The sequence below is a fragment of the Pristiophorus japonicus genome, chromosome 4, assembly GCF_044704955.1.
Source record: "Pristiophorus japonicus isolate sPriJap1 chromosome 4, sPriJap1.hap1, whole genome shotgun sequence".
Lineage (NCBI taxonomy): Eukaryota > Metazoa > Chordata > Chondrichthyes > Pristiophoridae > Pristiophorus > Pristiophorus japonicus.
Window position 1 is genome coordinate 72,380,401 of NC_091980.1, and position 20,881 is coordinate 72,401,281.

A 20,881-nucleotide genomic window follows, 5' to 3' on the forward strand; every position below is an offset into this window, starting at 1 on the left:
GCACACCACTTGGTGCTTGCAGCACACTCTACTGAACATGCTGTAAAACATTCAGAAATAAAACAAAATCAACATTACAGTCAATGGAAACCTGTCGCCGATCTTCTTGCTTTGAGAGGAATGCATTGGTCAGCACAGACTAGCAGGGTAATATAAAGAATACTTAAGCCAATAATGCCTTAAAGACAGGACTGAGGTTTGCAACACATTGGATCCTTCATGTGCTGACAGTGTTGAACACTGCAGGAACACTAGGCATCCAAATTTAGACATGTATAAACCCCAAACCACTTCTTCCCAGCAAGGATCTTTGTGATTACTTCTCCTTCACTGGCTGGGATCATGGGTTGGTGTTATTGCTCCTTTGCTGGTTCAGATCGTGGGTACTTGTGATTACTATTCTTTTGCTGGCTGAGATCATTAGTCCATGTAATTACTAACCCTTTACTGGCTATAATTAACATAAGATAAATAGTGTAGAGGTGGATCAAATCTACGTTTACTGTTTGATCACTCACTTATACCTCAGTTATGAATAACTAAGATATAATTGACATGAAAAACACTGGAGTACTGTTAATTATACAAATTAACTAACACATTACAAAGTTGTGCAGGTAGCTAATAAGTGAGTGCAGGTAGTATGTGTGCTCCTAGGAACCTACATATCACTACAGTTAATAAACAACTGTTATCATGAAGAAAGTATCAGGCAAACCTTTTTTAATTGGGTAAAAAAAAGAGATTAAATGCAATTAATGTTAATGTGCAAAAAAGTTTGTCAAATAATTTTTCATGAAGCACCTGTAGCAATGATGATCATGTAGAACTACAGTCATGTGTAACTGAAGAAAAACAGCTATACTCTAAAATGAGACCAATATTCTCTTTATATAGTGTGCAAGTGAGTTATTATGACATCAACATCATTCTCCATAACTTGGTCTCTCAGAGTAAAGGGAGCTTGATCTGGATAGACACATGTTGTTTTGTGTTTTTTGGCTAAATACCCTTCCATACCTGCAATACTTTGTACACTGAGACAGTTTCCTGCTAAAACCATCCCTGAAATGGAAACCTATTAGTCATAGTCAACATTGGTCAGTGGAAATTACATCATGAAAAAGCTTCAAGGTGCTTTTATGTTATAGAAGTACATTCATGGTTCTCCCAATGTCATCTACAATTGAAATATAAAAGAGGCCAACTCATCTTTTTCTAGCATCAGTGGAGACCCAGTATACTGTGGGTCCTGTGAACTACTGCTGGATTTGCCAGAACTGCTTCTGGCTGACATCTAATGATAATGGTGCATAGTAGGAATGTAAATCGAGCAGAACGGTGGGTGGAAGCTGTATCAACCTACTCTACTCAAACAGCATAAAAGCACCTTCACATGCCAACCTTTGGGACTCAGGCAGAAAACTAGGGCTTTCAGCTTTATACATGTTTTGCGATAATATGAGTAGAACTTGACTCGAGTATATTTTTGTCTGGGTCAGTAATGGCCTCTTTGTAAACCAGCTGTTTGGCTGCACTGACCTCCCCTTGCAGAAACTGTAATAAACCAAACTAAACCGAGTATTAATGAAATTGATGATACTGGCATTCATTGTGTTAGCTACATGACTTAACTATAAGTATATGGTCCAACATAATGTGTTTTTCATGCTTGTAGAAGGAGGATTTGGACAACTCCCTGAAATAACATGCAGACTACACTGGCCTCTAGAATACAGCAGAGTCTACAGTTTATTATACAGTGTATTTACAGTTACAGTGCATATTGTTTAGCCTGGTATATAATCTATAGCATATATCCAGGTAATTAATTAACAAAACAAATCAATATTACTGTAGTTGTGGCACATGATGCCACACAACTTCAATTCCTACATCACTACCATTTTTATTACTCTTTCATTTACATCACATCACCTCAGCCCCACCAAGTGCACCATTGGCAATCAGTAAAAGTCAAAAATAAATATAAATAGCATGCAACACATTATAAAGAAATAAATGTTTGGCAGTCAATGAATTTCATCTTGAGGTTCTCGCAACATTCACAAATCAGTCCCGCTTCACTCTCATGGTTTATGGAACAAACAGAACCTGCTTGATTGAATTACTGTTTACTGCCAGCCTTCTCCTAGAAACTACAGGGTGAATTTGGAAAGCGGTGTGGTATTGATGTTCTGACCCTAGCTGTCCATAGAACAATTAGGAAATACTATATCATATATTCACAATACATGTCAAAGACATGCAGACATTCAAGAACAGGTCATCATTATACCAACTTGAACGTGGCTTTCTGAATGCAATAGCTGTCCTCTGGAAATGGGGGCAAAAGGATCTCAATGGATTTCAATTCAGAATCCCAGATTCAATACTTCTATTAATAAAATCAACTCCAGATCCTAGCTCAGAATCCCAATGCAGCAAACCTTTTCCTTTCATTGAACCAAATCTGACACACTTCCACTTTATGGAATTTCAATCCAACAAACTCCTGCTACAAATAATGGATCAAACCTCTCCCCAGCTCTCCTACTGAGTACAATTCCAAGGGAACAAACCCCTTCTCATCACTCCCACTGTCCTGATTTCCAACAAACCCAAGCCACTTTCTATTCACTTCCACCATATAGAACACCAAAGCACTTCCTGTTTATATCATTCCAATGCATCAAAAGCCCCTCATATACATTCCCATTGTACCAAATTCCAATGGAACAAATATTTTCCCATTTTCTCCCATTGTGTAGGTTGCTAATTAAACACAGTCTTCCTGTTCACTCCCACAATGTGAAATTTCTGATCCAAATATAAAATATTCTCTAGTTGCATAGTTTTCAATTATCAGTCTCTAAATACAGCGAATCTACTACCAAATAATGTCTGGCAATGGCAACACATTTTAGAAGTCTAATTACTTTGTAAAATATAGTTTTCCTGTATTAATCTGTGAATTAGGTTGCGGTACAAAGATTTGAAAACTCACCGTTCTTATCTTCAGCTCATATGATTTCCTGATCCCTAAATAATCATAGTCCAAGTATAAAATACCTTAGCCAAACCATTTTGCTGTATCAGGATTCAACTGGACCGAAAACCAAAGCCATTTAAATCGACCTTAAATTCACAACTTGCAATGCAGGTCATGAGTCTTCAGTCACTTCCAGGTGAAACGCTAAATAACTATCTGCAAGCAAAGGTTTTTAAATCAATTCGTTGAAGTTAAAATTAAAATGGATTTTGATCCCGTGCTCGCTTTTCACACAAGAAATGGCACTAAGTGCACAAAAGGAAAAGAAAAGGATCAATCCAAAGAAATATAATGAGTAGTGCAAACCTAAAGGCAGATTAATGTTTTCCTGGAGACGTTTTGGTGAAACTTCAACTTAAATACCTACTTCTGTTGGTGAAATGCTTATGTAACATTGAGCAAGACTATTTAGTCTAGTCTCTCATTGACTGCCCGAAATACTGCTGTGCTGTGCTGACGCCTGCATTCCCCTAGAACTGCTAAAGACATAGGGCCCATAGCTGCTATTTACACGGTGTGGCTCCTCTGTGCTTTAGCAGTTTCCCTGCTTCAAGCGAGACTCAAATCAGTGATGTACTGAAGGCAGATGGAAAGACTTGTTGCACTCTGCACGGCTTTGTCCCCACGTGTTCCAGTTCATGCAGATTCAGTACTGCTGGCGGTGCCTGTGGCCTTCTTCTTAGTGCGCAACTTAACACTTTTTGATTGTGGCTGAAAAACAGATATTAAAAGGCAACTAATTAGATGAGCTATTCAGGAGTTGCCTACACGAACAATAAACCTACTGTATTACCTTGTCCCCATTAAGAGAAAGGAGCTTCATACTGCACCATCCAGTCCCCATCAGAGAGAGGAGACCTATTGACTGTACCGTCCACTATTGGCCTCAGCATTACTATGTTCAGGAGGGGTAAAATTAACTAGTGTATCCACTTCCTGAGTGTTATCCAGCAATACCACGTCTCCTAGCTCCCGATTTTTTACAACATGTTCCTAGTTAGCCGTAAGCACCTGTATAGGTTCTTTTTTATTATCAAAAGCAAAATCCGGTCTAAAAATTGAAAACATTGCAATTTTGTTAAGTAATAAAATAGTTTCTGTTTAACAGCTGGTTATCACATAGTTAATTTGGAGTGAGTAAACACCTGCGCAGATAGCTGTTAACGAGTATGCTGTAATTGAGATTACGGAGACATGGCTCCAGGGTAACCAAGGCTGGGAACTCAACATCTAGGGGTATTCAATATTCAGGAAGGACAGACACGAAGGAAAAGGAGGTGGGGGAGCGTTACTGGTTAAAGAGGAAATTAACACAATAGTAAGGAAGGACATCAGCGTGGATGATGTGGAATCTATATGGGTAGAGCTGAGAAACACCAAAGGGCAGAAAACGTTAGTGGGAGTTGTGTACAGACCACCAAACAGTAGTAGGGAGGTTGGGGATGGCATCAAACAGGAATTTAGGGATGCGTGCAATAAAGGTACAGCAGTTATCATGGGTGACTTTAATTTACATATTGATTGGGCTAACCAAATTGGTAGCAATACTGTGGAGGAGGATTTCCTGGAGTGTATAAGGGATGGTTTTCTAGACCAATATGTCGAGGAACCAACGAGAGAGCAGGCCATCCTAGACTGGGTCTTGTGTAATGAGAGAGGATTAATTAGTAATCTGGTCGTGCGAGGACCCTTGGGGAAGAATAACCATAATATGGTAGAATTCTTCATAAAGATGGAGAGTGACACAGTTAATTCAGAGACTAGGGTCCTGAACTTAAAGAAAGGAAACTTCGACGGTATGAGACGTGAATTGGTTAGGATAGACTGTAGAATGATACTTAAAGGGTTGACGGTGGATAGGCAATGGCAGACATTTAAATATCACATGGATGAACTACAACAATTATACATCCTTGTCTGGCGTAAGAATAAAAAAGGGAAAGTGGCTCAACCGTGGCTAACAAGGGAAATTAGGGAAAGTGTTAAATCCAAGGAAGAGGCATGTAAATTGGCCAGAAAAAGCAGCAAACCTGAGGACTGGGAGAAATTTAGAATTCAGCAGAGGAGGACTCGGGGTTTACTTAGGAGGGGGAAAATAGAGTATGAGAGAAAGCTTGCAGGGAACATAAAAACTGACAGCAAAAGCTTCTATAGATATGTGAAGAGAAAATGATTAGTGAAGACTAATGTAGGCCCCTTGCAGTCAGAATCAGGTGAATTCATAATGGGGAACAAGAAAATGGCAGACAAATTGAACAAATACTTTGGTTCTGCCTTCACTAAGGAAGACATGAATAACCTCCTGAAAATACTAGGGGACCGAGGGTCTAGCGAGAAGGGAGAACTGAGGGAAATCCTTATTAGTCAAGAAATGGTGTTAGGGAAATTGAAGGGACTGAAGGCCGCTAAATCCCTAGGGCCTGATAGTCTCCATCCCAGAGTACTTAAGGAAGTGGCCCTAGAAATAGTAGATGCATGGTGGTCATTTTCCAACATTCCAGGGACTCTGGTTCAGTTCCTATGGATTGGAGGGCAGATAATGTAACCCCATTTTTTAAAAAGGAAAGGAAGAGAGAAAACAGAGAATTATAGACTGGGTAGCCTGACATCGGTGGTGGGGAAAATGCTGGAAGCAATTATTAAAGATGTAATAGCAAGATGGGAAACGAAAAAGGAATGTACCTTTATGTTAAATCCTGGAAAGCTGTCAATATTCATTTGGAAAGCAGTGACAGGATCAGTCCAAGTCAGCATGGATTTATGAAAGGGAAATCCTGCTTGACAAACCTTTTAAGAGTTTTTTGAGGATGTAACTAGTCGAGTGGATAACATAGAACCAGTGGATGTGGTGTATTTGGACTTTCAAAAGCCTTTTGACAAGGTCCCACACAAGAGATTAGTGTGCAAAATTAAGGCACATGGTATTGGGGGTAATGTATTGACGTGGATAGAGAACTGGTTGGAAGACAGGTAGCAAAGAGTGGGAATAAATGGGTCCTTTTCAGAATGGCAGGCAGTGACTAGTGGGGTGCCGCAGGGTTCAGTGCTGGGACCCCAGCTATTTACAATATACATTAATGATTTAGACGAAGGAATTGAATGTAATATCTCCAAGTTTGCAGATGACACTAAGCTGGGCGGCAGGGCGAACTGCGAGGAGGTGCTAAGAGGCTGCAGGGGGATTGGACAGGTTAGGTGAATGGGCAAATGCATGACAGATGCAGTATAATGTGGATAAATGTGAGGTTATCCACTTTGGTGGCAAAAACAAGGCGGCAGATTATTATCTGAATGGTGACAGATTAGTAAAAGGGGAGGTGCAATGAGACCTGGGTGTCATGGTACATCAGTCATTGAAAGTTGGCATGCAGGTACAGCAGGCGGTGAAGAAAGCAAATGGCATGTTGGCCTTCATAGCGAGAAGATTTGCGTATAGGAGCAGGGAGGTCTTAGTGCAGTTGTACAGGGCCTTGGTGAGACCACACCTTGAGTATTGTGTGCAGTTTTGGTCTCCTAATCTGAGGAAGGACATGCTTGCTATTGAGGGAGTGCAGCGAAGATTCACCAGACTGATTCCCGGGATGGCAGGACTGATATGAGGAAAGACTGGATCCGCTAGGCTTATAGTCACTGGAATTTAGAAGAATGAGAGGGGATCTCATAGAAACTTATAAAATTCTGATGGGACTGGACAGGTTAGATGCAGAAAGAATGTTCCCGATGTTGGGGAAGTCCAGAACCAGGAGTCACAGTCTAAGGATAAGGGGTAAGCCATATAGGGCCGAGATGAGGAGAAACTTTTTCACCCAGAGAGTTGTGAACCTGTGGAATTCTCTGCCACAGAAAGTTGTTGAGGCCAGTTCGTTGGACATATTCAAAAGGGAGTTAGATGTGGCCCTTATGTCTAAAGGGATCAGGGGGTATGGAGAGAAGGCTGGGGTGGGATACTGAGGTTGCATGACCAGCCATGATCATATTGAATAGTGGTGCAGGCTCGAAGGGCCGAATGGCCTGCTCTTGCACCTATTTTCTTTGTTTTATCCCACATCCCACCACTCCAGCAACCTTCAATCCTATGCCTAACCAGATATCCAACGTCTTTTTTAAAGGTATAAATCAACACTATTGATACGTCCTTACTACACAGTATAAATGCACACGAGGCCCATGCTTGAGAGGTCAGTCTGTGACCTGTCCTTTATTCCTTAGCACTCAAGTGATGAATGTGGGTGGAGCTTCCCCTTTTATACCTGAAAGTCCAGGTTAGGAGTGTCTCCCACCTAGTGGTCAGTGTTCTCACGGTGTACAACTTAGGTCAGTTTATACATGGGTTACAATGCTGGTTGAATACATGACATCACCTCCCCCCCCAAAGTCTTATTGGGATCACAGGTTGAGTCTCTCTGGTGGTTTACGCTCCCTTGTAGAGCGCCTGAGTTGGGGTTCCGGTTGTTGGGCGTTGGTCTGAGTGTCTGCTGTTTGCAGTGCCTCAGGCCTGTCCGGACTGCCCACAGTGACTGGGCTCTCCTCCCTTTGGTTCCGGTGTTCGGTCACCTGTGGTGGAGTGAACTCCATATCGTGTTCTTCCTCTGCTTCTTCTATGGGGTTGCTGAACCTCCTTTTTGTTTGATCCACATGTTTGCGGCAGATTTGTCCATTGGTAAGTTTAACTACCAGAATCCTATTTCCCTCTTTGGCAACCACAGTGCCTGCAAGCCATTTGGGCCCTGCAGCCTAGTTGAGGACAAAAACAGGATCATTTACATCAATACATCGCGCCCTCGCATTCCTGTCATGGTAGTGATATTGTGACTGGCGCCTGCTCTCGACAATTTCTTTCATGGTGGGGTGTATAAGGGATAATCGGGTTTTGAGCGTCCTTTTCATTAGTAGCTCTGCGGGTGGAACCCCTGTGAGCGAGTGTGGTCGAGAGCTATAGGCCAACAGGAGGCGTGATAAGCGGGTTTGTAGGGAACCCCCTTGGAATCTGAGCATCCCCTGTTTGATTATCTGCACTGCTCGTTCTGTCTGGCCGTTTGAGGCCGGCTTGAACGGTGCCGTTCTAACATGGTTAATTCCATTGCCTGCCATGAAGTCCTGGAATTCAGTGCTTGTGAAGCACGGGCCATTGTCGCTGACCAAGATGTCCGGTAGACCGTGGGCGGCGAACATTGCCCGTAGACTTTCTACCGTGGCAGAGGATGTGCTTGAATTTAAAATGTCACACTCGATCCATTTGGAGTAGGCGTCTACTACAACCAAAAACATTTTCCCCATGAAAGGACCTGCGTAGTCCACATGGATGCGTGACCAAGGCTTGGCGGGCCATGGCCAGGAGCTAAGGGGGGCTTCCCTGGGCGCATGGCCCAGCTGGGCACACGTGTTGCACCTGCGAACACAAAGTTCCAGATCTGCGTCTATCCCTGGCCACCAAACGTGTGACCTGGCAATTGCCTTCATCGTGACAATGCCCGGGTGCCCATTGTGGAGTTCTCTGATGAACACTTCTCTGCCCATCTGGGGCATGACTACGCGGTTTCCCCACAGTAGGCAATCGGCTTCATCCTTGCGCCTGTGAAATGATTTAAATTTCTCAGGGCATGCCCTGTACGTAGCTGCCCAGTCCCCATTCAGGACACATTTCTTGACGAGAGACAATAGCGGGTCTCTATTTGTCCAGACTTTAATCTGACGGGCTGTCACGGGTGAGCCTTTGCTTCCGAAAGCTTCAACAGCCATGACCATCTCAGCACCATGCTCGGTAGCCCCCTCAGTGGTGGCTAGTGGGAGCCTGCTGAGTGCATCGGCGCAGTTTTCGGTGCCCGGTCTGTGCCGAATTGTGTAGTCATAGGCAGCTAACGTGAATGCCCACCTCTGTATGCGGGCCGATGCGTTTGCATTTATGGCCTTGTTGTCGGCCAAAAGGGACGTTAGGGGCTTGTGATCTGTTTCCAGCTCAAATTTCCTGCCAAACAGGTACTGGTGCATTTTCTTTACCGGATATACACATGCAAGCGCCTCCTTTTCTACCATCCCGTAGCCCCTTTCTGCCTGGGACAGACTCCTGGAGGCATAAGCTACCAGCTGTAACTGACCCTTGGCATTGACATGCTGCAACACACACCCGACACCATAGGATGACGCATCGCACGTTAACACAAGTTTCTTACATGGGTCATATAGCGTTAACAGATTGTTGGAACATAACAAATTGCGTGCTCTATTAAAAGCCCTTTCCTGGCTGTCCCCCCAGAACCATTCGCGACCTTTGCGTAGGAGCACGTGTAGCGGCTCTAGCAGTGTGCTCAATTTGGGAAGAAAGTTACCAAAATAGTTCAGGAGCCCCAGGAACGAACGCAGCTCCGTCGTGTTATGGGGTCTGGGTGCTCTCTGGATCGCTTCCGTCTTGGATGCAGTAGGGCTGATCCCGTCTGCTGCTACCCTCATCCCCAGGAATTCTACCTCTGGAGCTAGGAAGATGCACTTCGCCTTTTTCAGTCGCAGACCTACCCGGTCCAGTCTGCGTAGCACCTCCTCCAGGTTGTGGAAGTGTTCTTCAGTATCGTAACCCGTAATGAGGATGTCGTCCTGAAAAACCACCGTCCCTGGAATCGACTTGACGAGGCTTTCCATATTTCGTTGGAAGATCGCGGCAGCCGAGCGAATCCCGAACGGACATCTGTTGTACTCAAATAACCCCTTGTGTGTCGTGATGGTGGTCAGCTTCTTCGACTCACTCGCCAGCTCCTGGGTCATGTAAGCTGAGGTCAGGTCCAATTTTGAAAAAAGTTTGCCACCGGATAGCGTCACAAAGAGGTCCTCCGCTCTCGGTAGCGGGTACTGGTCTTGGAGTGACATCTGATTGATGGTGGCCTTGTAATCGCCACATATCCTGACCCACCCATCCGCCTTGAGCACCGGCACAATCAGGCTCGCCCAGTCACTGAATTCGACTGGCGAGATGATGCCTTCCCTCAACAGGCGGTCCAATTCGCCTTCTATCTTTTCCCGCATCACGTACGGCACCGCTCTGGCCTTGTGGTGTACTGGTCTGGCGTCCGGGTTTATGTGAATCACTACCTTGGCCCCCATGAAAGTGCCAATGCCAGGTTGAAATAATGAGTCAAATTTGTCCAGGACCTGTGAGCATGATACTCGCTCCACAGAGGAAATTGCATTGACATCGCCCCATTTCCAGTTCATGACAGCAAGCCAACTCCTCCCCAGTAGTGCGGGACCGTCCCCTGACAATCCAGAGTGTTCTCCGAATCTTTGTGGGTCACGACTACCGTGGCGCTGCCTAGCACCGGAATGATCTGCTTTGTGTAAGTCCGTAGCTGTGCGTCAATCGGCGATAATTTTGGCCTCCTGGCTATGGATGCCCACAACTTTTCGAACTGTTTGATACCCATCAGGGACTGGCTGGCACCCGTGTCTAACTCCATTGATACTGGGATGCCATTGAGGAGCACTTTCATCATTATCGGTGGCATCCTGGTGTATGAACTGTATACGTGCTCCACATGAACTCGCTGAACTTCAGCTTCCAGCGATTTCCCCCAGTGTCCATTTCTGCAATTTCTGCAGGTATTTTGCTCATCTCTGCAAACTCCGGCTGAATGTATGCCTCCACGCCTCCAACATGAGTTGCGGTTTGAAACAAAAGGTCCCTTGCCAGTCGATCGTCCCTGACTGCCCCTGTTATTGTCTTTGAGTGCACCATTAACAGGTGTTGATGGCCCCATTACTGGCCGCATTGTCCCTTGCAATGGCAAGAATCGCTGTTCAGCTTGCCATTGTCTCTGTCGAACTCCCCCTCTGGGTTCGACTACATGTTGGGGCATGCCTGACTACCCTTATCTGCCTGGAGAACTGTGTGCTGCTTTAACAATGTTGAATCTCTGTCCCAACCATTCCTTAACACAATACCTCTCGTCTGTTCTGCTAGTGGCCATGCTCACGTGGTTTAAATCCCAGTTTCTTGTCGCCATTGATACGTCCTTACTACACAGTATAAATGCACACGAGGCCCATGCTTAAGAGGTCAGTCTGTGACCTGTCCTTTATTCCTTAGCACTCAAGTGATGAAGCTGGGTGGAGCTTCCCCTTTTATACCTGAAGGTCCAGGTTAGGAGTGTCTCCCACCTAGTGGTCAGTGTTCTCACGGTGTACAACTTAGGTCAGTTTATACATGGGTTACAATGCTGGTTGAATACATGACAACTATTAACTGCTTCGACTGGGTGTCTATTCTACATACATCCTTTTCTGGACAGAAAATAACTCATTCAACTCTCAAGATTTGCTTCAGCTTTGTAAATTTCGTACTCCTATCCTCTGGTTCTGCACTCAGAAGCCAAATTAAATAACTGGCTTGTAACTATGTTATCCACTTTGCTAAGCCTGTTAAAAATCTCCATTAATTACACAAGTCTTAAATCTTTTTTATAAGTTGAATATGTGGAACTTCATCAAACGTCATTCCAAATTGAAATAGATTAGGGAGCGGAAATTGCTTTAGACCTCTACTCAAATGGATGCAGACACCCCAACCAGGAGGCCAGAGGCTGGCCCGAAATTGGACTTTACTAATATTATTTGGCCAAGTTGCCAGTGCCTGTTCCATATCCACTTGCTGCTCACCTATTTTAAAAAGACAAATACGTTTCAGAGACTGAGGTGGGGGGAAAGCAGCAATGGGGAGGTCGGAGGAGGGGGTGCCAAATGGGATACTGTAGAGTTAGGGAAGCAAGGTTGCTCCTCCTGGCTCCACAGGAACGTACGTCTTAAAATCTTTTATAAAATCAGTGTTTTGGTGTGGCTGGACCACCTCCTGTTCCACTTTGCAGTGTCCAATTCGGCAGAGGGAGCCTAAAATACGCATTAGGCCCTTAATTTAAGGGGCCTAAAGCATGTTTTAGGCGGCTGTCAGGGATGCCTGAAAAATAATCCGACCCAATATCTAGGGAGGCGTCTTTAAATCAGCTTATGGGTATGGGACGTCAGTCCCCGAAATTGGCTCTTGTTGCCCCTTTTGAACGGGTACTATGACATTCAATTGCTTACTTTGTATCTTCTGAACCACTAATTTAGCTGTCTCCTGTAAATTTCTTGGTTTGGTAAGTCATAACATGTTGCTTGTGTTTGTTATGCTGACTGTTTTTTATGGCTTCTGCATTATTTAAATAACCATTGATAGCAGGCTGGATATCATCATTGAAGATGGAGGACAGGGATCAACAGGAATGAGGGTTGATGGGGCTGGAGGAGAGTAACTGATGGGGACTAGGAACAGTGACTGTTAGTTACCAGTCATCTATAAGGCAATAGCATGGGATCAGTGGAATTGGAGAACAGTGGCAATCAACAGAGTTGGACATAGATAGAGAGCAATGAGATATCTAAAGTTAATAGTCTTGACAAGATACCTCCGAACGCTGCAGCTTTTGTTTAGGGGCTTTAAGGCTCTGGGTGCGTTTTGGCACTTTGTCCACAACATCTTCATCCGACTGTTCAGGTTTCACATCAGGCTGCTCCCCATCTGACTTCTGAGCCTGCGTGTTCCCTACCTCTTCTCCTGAAGGAAGCCAGAGTATGTCTGAGAAACAGCAAGGCAAAAGAGGAGAGGGCTAAAACCAAAAGCAACATTTAGTAAGAGCACACTGATTTATAAAGATATTTCTTCTCAAAACAGTGTTGAAATATTGAAATTGTAATTTTCAATTAAACTCAGACAAGTGAACAATTCCTTAGAAAATAATTTAAAATGATCTCATATCTTATATGTCGTCATCATGTGAAGTGCTTTGGGACAATTTAGTATGGTGAAGGTGATTTATAAATGGAAGTTGTTATATGCATGTAAAAATATAGCTTTTCTGATTCATGCCTTGACATTGTCAGATACACAGCTTTATTGATCTTTATCCAATTGAAAAATAAAATAGCATAGAAGAGACCATAACAAGTATTCCAGCCCCACTGGCATAAAATAATAAAAACACCACTTTATTTAGTCTCTGCAATGAATGTGTGTCTGTATCTGTGTGACTTCTACATACACTGTATGTAGGATGTTGACATTATAGAGCTGTCTTTATGAATGTGTACTGCTAGTGGGAAGCCTCGCCTGCCGGCCATACACATCAGGGAATCGCCGGTACTCTGCCCATAATTCTCCGACCATTAATATCAACCCCATAAAGAACATGGGCATGAGAAATGCCATTCAGCTGAACCAGCAAACTTGATTATGCAAGTCGTTTTTCAGAACTCAGCATTTCCCTACCCAACGCCCATATATTTTTGTTGATCAATTTCTCTTTTGGACATTGATTTGGCATTTATTGCACTAGCAGGCAGTTTGTCACAAGTTAATGATTCTCAGCATAAAGAAGCTATTTTGCATCTTCAATATTATTTGTAATATATTTATCTTACTACCACGTCTTCAAGAATGAATTACCTCTGTACATCCACCTTATTGATTCTCTTTATGACTTAAAAAAAATTTGGATCACGCTTCCCTTAATTTTTTTTTCCAGCAAGGTTTATTTATTATTCCGCCATTGAGCTCAATGAAATAACAAAATCTGAAATGATTTTGTCCTGTTCTAAGTCCTTTCCATTACCTCTATTCCTTTCCTTAAGTACACGGACCATAACAAGTGGTAATTCTCCTGTACTATTTCACTTGAGTCTCATATAATGCCAGTGACACTTCCTTCTACTTGCTTTCTATGAATCTGCTTATACACTGTCAATTTCAGTTTTATCTAGTATAAAGAAAGATCGTAATCAAATTTGGACATTGAGATTCTTCCTATTGTTTATGGATTGGAAAGGAAGAAGAAAAAAGAATGTGCATTTCTATACCACCTTTCTTGACGTTCCAAACTGCTTCACAACAAATGAAGTACTTGTTGAAGTGTAGTCACTGTTGTAATGTTGAGATATTTTCAGCTACGGCTGACACCTAATAATCAAACCAATCAATAAACCAGGAACAACACTGTCCTGATTCCTCCATGAATTTACGAGAAGACCTCTCATTTCTACGGATCCCTCGTTATCTTACCAGCTAAATCATCAAACAAAATTTGTCTTGGATTTGGCCGAAGCAAACATCGTTAATGGTACCTGATCTCTCATTCTTATTCCCCAATTAATCGAATAGTAAATCACAGGATCGCCCTTGACCTCCAATTCTCGTTTGGGATTGTGCGAGTTTGTGCACTGGTATCAAGTGCACAGAAGGCTCAACGCTCAATATAACAGACTCTTGGTTCAAAGTTTTCCTATGGATGATATGGTACTCCCAGGGGTGCCTATTCTAACTGTTCAAGTAGACGTTAAGGATTCCATGTGACTTTCTGTGTTCAGCCGGTTGTCTGATCAACATCCTTCATTCAACCAAGTATCACCAAAAACACACAAATACAAAAGCAAAATACTGTGGATGCTGGGAATCTGAAATAAAAACAGAAAATGCTGGAAATATCAGCAGGTCAGGCAGCATCTGTGGAGAGAGAAACAATGTTAACATTTCAGGTTGATGACCTTTCATCAAAACTGGAAAAGTTAAAGACGTAACAGGTTTTAAGTAAGTATAGAGGCAGGGACAGGGGGGAGGAGGGAACAAAGGGCAGATCTGTGATAGGGTGGAAGGGAGGAGTGATTAAATGACAAACGGAATGATGGTGCATAGGAAAATGGGGTGGTAATGGGGCAAGTAAAGAAACAAAAGATGTACCTAGAAGAGGTGTGAATGGCAATAGCAGAATTATTACCAACTGCTGCTGTCTGAAAAAATGGGATCGGTGGTTATGATCTGAAATTGTTGAACTCGATGTTGAGTACGGAAGGCTGTAAAGTGCCAAATAGAAAATTTAGGTGCTATTCCTCGAGCGTCATTAGAACAGTGTAGGAGGCCAAGGACAGAGAGGTCAGAGTGGGAGTGAGACGGAGAATTAAACTTACAAGTGACCGGAAGCTCGGAGTCACGGCTGCGGACTGAACTGAGGTGTTCTGCAAAGCGATCACCTAATCTGTGTTTGATCTCCCCAATGTAGAGGAATCCATATCGTGAGCAGCGAATACAATATACTAAATTGAAAGAAGTACAAGTAAATTGCTGTTTCACCTGGCAGGAGTGTTTGAGGCCCTGGACAGTGGGAAGGGAGGAGGTAAAAGGGCAGATGTTGCAGCTCCTGCACTTGCACGGGAAGGTGCCATGGGAAAGCGAGCGGTTGTTGGGGGTGATTGGGGAGTGGACCAAGGTGTTGCGGAGGATCCCTTCGGAATGCTGACAGGAGAGGGGAGGGGGCAGATTTGGTTTTTCTGGTGGCATCATGCTGGAGGTGGCAGAAATGGTGGAGAATGATCCGTTGAATGTGGAGGCTGGTGGGCTGGTAGGTGAGGACAGGGGGAACCCTACCATGGTTCTGGGAGGGAGGGGATGGGATGAGAGCAGAAGTGGGGGAAAAGGGACGAATATAGTCAAGGGCCCTGTCAAACATGGTGGAGAGGAATTCTCGATTGAGGAAAAAAGAAGAGATAATGGAAGCTCTGGTAAGGAAAGTGGCATAGTCGGAACAGACGCGACAGAACTGGAGAAACTTGGAGAATGGAATAGAGTCCTTACAGGAAGCAGGATGGGAGACATAGAAACATAGAAAATAGGTGCAGGAGTAGGCCATTCGGCCCTTCGAGCCTGCACCACCATTCAATAAGATCATGGCTGATCATTCACCTCAGTATCCCTTTCCTGCTTTCTCTCCATTCCTCTTGATCCCTTTAGCCGTAAGGGCCATACCTAACTCCCTCTTGAATATATCCAATGAACTGGCATCAACAACTCTCTGAGGTAGGGAATTCCACAGGTTAACAACTCTCTGAGTGAAGAAGTTTCTCCTCATCTCAGTCCTAAATGGCTTACCCCTTATCCTTAGATTATGTCCCCTGGTTCTGGACTTCCCCAACATCGGGAATATTCTTCCTGCATCTAACCTGTCCAGTCCCGTCAGAATTTTATATGTTTCTATGAGATCCCCTCTCATCCTTCTAAACTCCAGTGAATACAGGCCCAGTCGATCCAGTCTCTCCTCATATGTCAGTCCTGCCAAGTCGGGAATCAGTCTGGTGAACCTTTGCTGCACTCCCTCAATAGCAAGAACGTCCTTCCTCAGATTAGGAGACCAAAACTGAACACAATATTCCAGATGAGGCCTCACCAAGGCCCCGTACAACTGTAGTAGGACCTCCCTGCTCCTATACTTACATCCCCTAGCTATGAAGGCCAACATACCATTTGCCTTCTTCACCGCCTGCTGTACCTACATGCCAACTTTCAATGACTGATGTACCATGACACCTAGTCTCGCTGCACCTCTCCTTTTCCTAATCTGCCACTAGTCAGATAATATTCTGCCTTCGTGTTTTTGCCACCAAAGTTGTTTTCACTAATCTTTTTCTCTTCACATATCTATAGAAGCTTTGTCACATTTATCGACATTATACTGCATCTGCCACGCATTTGCCCACTCACTAACCTGTCCAAGTCATCCTGCAGCCTTTTAGTATCCTCCTCACAGCTCACACAGCCACCCAGCTTAGTGTCATCTGCAAACTTGGAGATATTACACTCAATTCCCTCATCCAAATCATTAATGTATATTGTAAATAGCTGGGGTCCCAGCACTGAGCCCTGCGGTACCCCACTAGTCACTGCCTGCCATTCTGAAAAGGGCCTATTTATCCCGACTCTCTGCTTTCTATCTGCCAACCAGTTCTCTATCCACATCAGTACATTACCCCCAATACCATGTGCTTTAATTTTGCACACCAATCTCTTGTGTGGGACCTTGTCAAAAGTCTTTTGAAAGTCCAAATACACCACATCCACTGGTTCTCCTTTGTCCACTCTACTAGTTGCATCCTCAAAAAATTCTAGCAGAATTGTCAAGCAGGATTTCCCTTTCATAAATCCATGCTGACTTGGACCGATCCCATCACTACTTTCCAAATGTGCTGCTATTTCATCTTTAATAATTGATTCCAACATTTTCCCCACTGATGTCAGGCTAACCAGTCTATGATTACCGGTTTTCTCTCTCCCTCCTTTCTTAAAAAGTGATGTTACATTAGCTACTCTCCAGTCCATAGGAACCGATCCAGAGTCGACAGACTGTTGGAAAATGATCACCAATGCATCCACTATTTCTAGGGCTACTTCCTTAAGTACTCTGGGATGCAGATTATCAGGGGATTTATCGGCCTTCAATCCCATCAATTTCCCTAACACAATTTCCCACCTAATAAGGATTTCCTTCAGTTCCTCCTTCTCACTAGACTCTCGGTCCCCTAGTATTTCCGGAAGGTTATTTGTGTCTTCCTTCGTGAAGACAGAACCAAAGTATTTGTTTAACTGGTCCACCATTTCTTTGTTTCCCATTATAAATTCACCTGAATCTGACTGCAAGGGACCTACATTTGTTTTCACTAATCTTTTTCTCTTCACATATCTATAGAAGCTTTTGTAGTCAGTTTTTATGTTCCCAGCAAGCTTCCTCTCATACTCTATTTTCTCCCTCCTAATTAAACCCTTTGTCCTCCTCTGCTGTATTACAAAATTCTCCCAGTTCTCAGGTTTCCTGCTTTTTCTGGCCAATTTATATGCCTCTTCCTTGGATTTAACACTATCCTTAATTTCCCTTGTTAGCCACGGTTGAGCCACATCCCCGTTTTATTTTTACTCCAGACACGGATGTACAATTGTTGAAGTTCATCCATGTGATCTTTAAATGTTTACCATTGCCTATCCACCATTAACCGTTTAAGTATCATTTGCCAGTCTATTCTAGCCAATTTACGTCTCATACCATCGAAGTTACCTTTCCTTAAGTTCAGGACCCTAGTCTCTGAATTAACTGTCACTCTCCATCTTAATAAAGAATTCTACCATATTATGGTCACTCGTCCCCAATGGGCCTCGCACAACAAGATTGCTAATTAGTTCCTTCTCACTACACATCACCCAGTCTAGGATGGCCAGCCCTCTAGTTGGTTCCTCAACATATTGGTCTAGAAAACCATCCCTAATACACTCCAGGAAATCCTCCTCCACTGCATTACTACCAGTTTGGTTAGCTCAATCAATATGTAATCAAGGTAGTTGTGGGAGTCAGTGGGCTTATAGTAGACATTGATTGACAGCCTACCCCCAGAAATAGGGACAGAGAAGTCGAGGAAGGGAAGGGAAGAGTTGGTGATAGACCATGTGAAAGCCAGAGAAGGATGGAAATTGGACGCAAAATTGATGAAATTTTCCAGTTCGGGGTGAGAGAAACGGCACCGATACAGTCATCAATGTAATGGAAAATGAGGTGCTGGAGGGGACTTGTGTTGGGCTGGAACAAAGAATGTTCAACATATCCCACAAAGAGGCATACGTGTTCAACATATTTGGAGGAAGTGAGTGGAGTCAAAAGAAAAGTTGTTTTATGTAAGAACAAGTTCAGCCAGGTGGAGGAGGCTGGTAGTGGATGGGGACTGGGTGGGCCTGGTGGGGGATGGAGGTGTAGAGGGATTGGATGTCCATGGTGAAAAGGAGATGGTTAGGAGTCAGGAAACCAAAAACACACTGACTGGCTATTCATCGCTAACATAACATTTCACGTCCAAGTAAATCACTGGAAGTGAAGTGCTTTGATATGTTTGAGATGTGATGAGGTGCAGCATAAATGAAAGGCTCTCTTACAACGACCTCTGCAATTATAATCTGTTATTATGGACGACTCATTAAACTAAACTTCAACATCTATTGTCATTGCAAATGTCTGCATATAAACATCACATTTACATGCCGGAATAAATAATAAATATCTCATTATAATATTCAATTATGACAATAATCCTTATTACTACACATCTCTCATTATTAGAAAGGATTAACACACATCAAAAGCTTACTTTTAATCAGAAGGTTAAGTTTGTCCTTTGATCAGGTCCTGCTAAGAACATGCTTTTCTGGTTCCCTTGAATTTGTAATAATGAGGTTGGTCTGTACAAGTCATGGGGCCCGACTTTGGTGGACATACCACCCACTACCGCCCGCAGAACACCTGCATACCGCCAAGAATTGCAAGTTTCGTGGAAAAACAGTTGCATACCACTGACATACCGCCCGGCACGACTTTGGTGAACGACATACCAGCGAACGGTATGCGTACCGTCCGCCAACACTGAAGACCTGACATACCGCTGAAAACTCCAACATTGGTCATTCACTGCCAACGTACCACCCTGAAGCATACCGTTCTGGAAAACGAGCTTTTATGCTTAGTAAAGCGGGCGGTAGTGTGCGGTGTGTTCATTTGGGCATCGGGAGAAGCAGCAGCATTTGGAGATAAACAGGAGCATTGGAGCAGAGCACTGCAGTTGTATTCACAGGAAAAAAGTCAATTTTAAAGGACAGAAGGCTTTTTTGAGGGAAAGAATGATTTCTGGAGGTGATTTTGTTTTTTTTTAAATGGGGAGAAATCGTGAAAAATCGGGAACACCAGAATGAAGCAGCACCATTTGGAGAAGACTGAAGTAAGTGGCTTTAAATTATTATGATTATATTAAGATGCAAAGCAGCAGCCTTCGTGTACCTCACCACTCCTTCTTACTGTCTCTCCTCACTGCCACTCTCTGCGCAGGTGATCCTCGATCCCCGTCATCGCGGCGAAATACAAGATGGAAAAAAAAAAATTTGCGCATGCGCAGTGCGCCGCTGTACCATCGATTGAGGAAAGCTTTTCTCTGGCTCGACTCAGTTCTGCGAGACCGACCGCTGCACAACGCTCGCACAACGTTGGCAGACTGCCGAAAAGAAGACAGCCAAAGTTGAGGCCTTACGCCTTGGCCGTCTGCCGACGGTGAAAAATGACAGACTGCCGAGATACCACCAGGAACTCGGTGGACCATTGGTAAACACCAAAGTCGGGCCCATGAACGGAATGATCAGTAGCACAGTGGGAACAATAAATGCAGACTCAATAGAGCAGGTGGAACTTACACACATTTTCCAGTTTGAAGCAAGAAAGAGGAGAAAAACAAGAGTTAAAACATTGGAGATGCTGCACAACCTGCTCAGAATATTTTAACACAAGGGCATTAAGTACTCCAGTTGCTCTGTGTACCACCATTATAAAGCCATTCTTGTTAAATGCATTATTGTAATTTTTATAATTTTCTCCTTCAGAAACCTTTGACACTGCATCTCCTCATCAGTTTTATTTTATAATATACCAATTTAGGAGTAATACCACAGAAGCCCTGATTTTGCTAGGCCCCCTGTCACTGGTGGGGACTTGCACACTGCCAGTGTGGGTCATAAAATCTGGCAATGGGATCATCAGTGCTTGATGCATCAGGCCTTGATCCTGGAGGGCAGTTTTAGGTGTTTTGGGGGGAGCCTGCAATTTAGGCTTGTGCTGGCCTCAAACTATTAATTAGCTCCTGATGACCTCCGCCCAATTGTATGACTGTGTTCACTGCACGAATCACACCCATAAAAACTGGGCATTTTGGTACTCGCAAGCTTCTTTAGTCGATCATACAAGGATGGACCCTATATACCACACCCAGCGCCAACCATATAAGGATGAACCGTATCTACTACACACATTGCCAACCACACAAGGAGAAACACAAGAATCCTAAATATCATATCCTGTGCTAGCCACACAAGGAGAAACCCTATATACTATGCACACAGCACCAATGCATAAGGAGGAACTTATTCTGTTACAGAGTTCATCCATCACAGAGTAATAATTTGAGTTT

The 20,881-nt window shown here is 43.7% G+C and overlaps 1 protein-coding gene across 2 annotated transcripts in view; it reads right to left on the minus strand.

Annotated features, from left to right (window-relative positions):
* Nucleotides 1-1,799: 1,799 nt before the first annotated feature.
* Nucleotides 1,800-20,881, minus strand: part of reep2 (receptor accessory protein 2) — a 231,472-nt gene continuing 212,390 nt past the window's right edge. The window contains exons 7-8 of one of the 2 annotated variants that reach the window (XM_070877242.1): nucleotides 12,481-12,629; nucleotides 1,800-3,763 (exon numbers count right to left, since the gene is read on the minus strand). In XM_070877242.1, coding sequence (XP_070733343.1) covers nucleotides 3,689-3,763; nucleotides 12,481-12,629 — 224 coding nt within the window. In that variant the 3' untranslated portion in view covers nucleotides 1,800-3,688. Of the gene's footprint in view, nucleotides 3,764-12,480; nucleotides 12,651-20,881 lie in introns of both variants that reach the window. The other variant, XM_070877241.1, reaches the window with a different exon arrangement.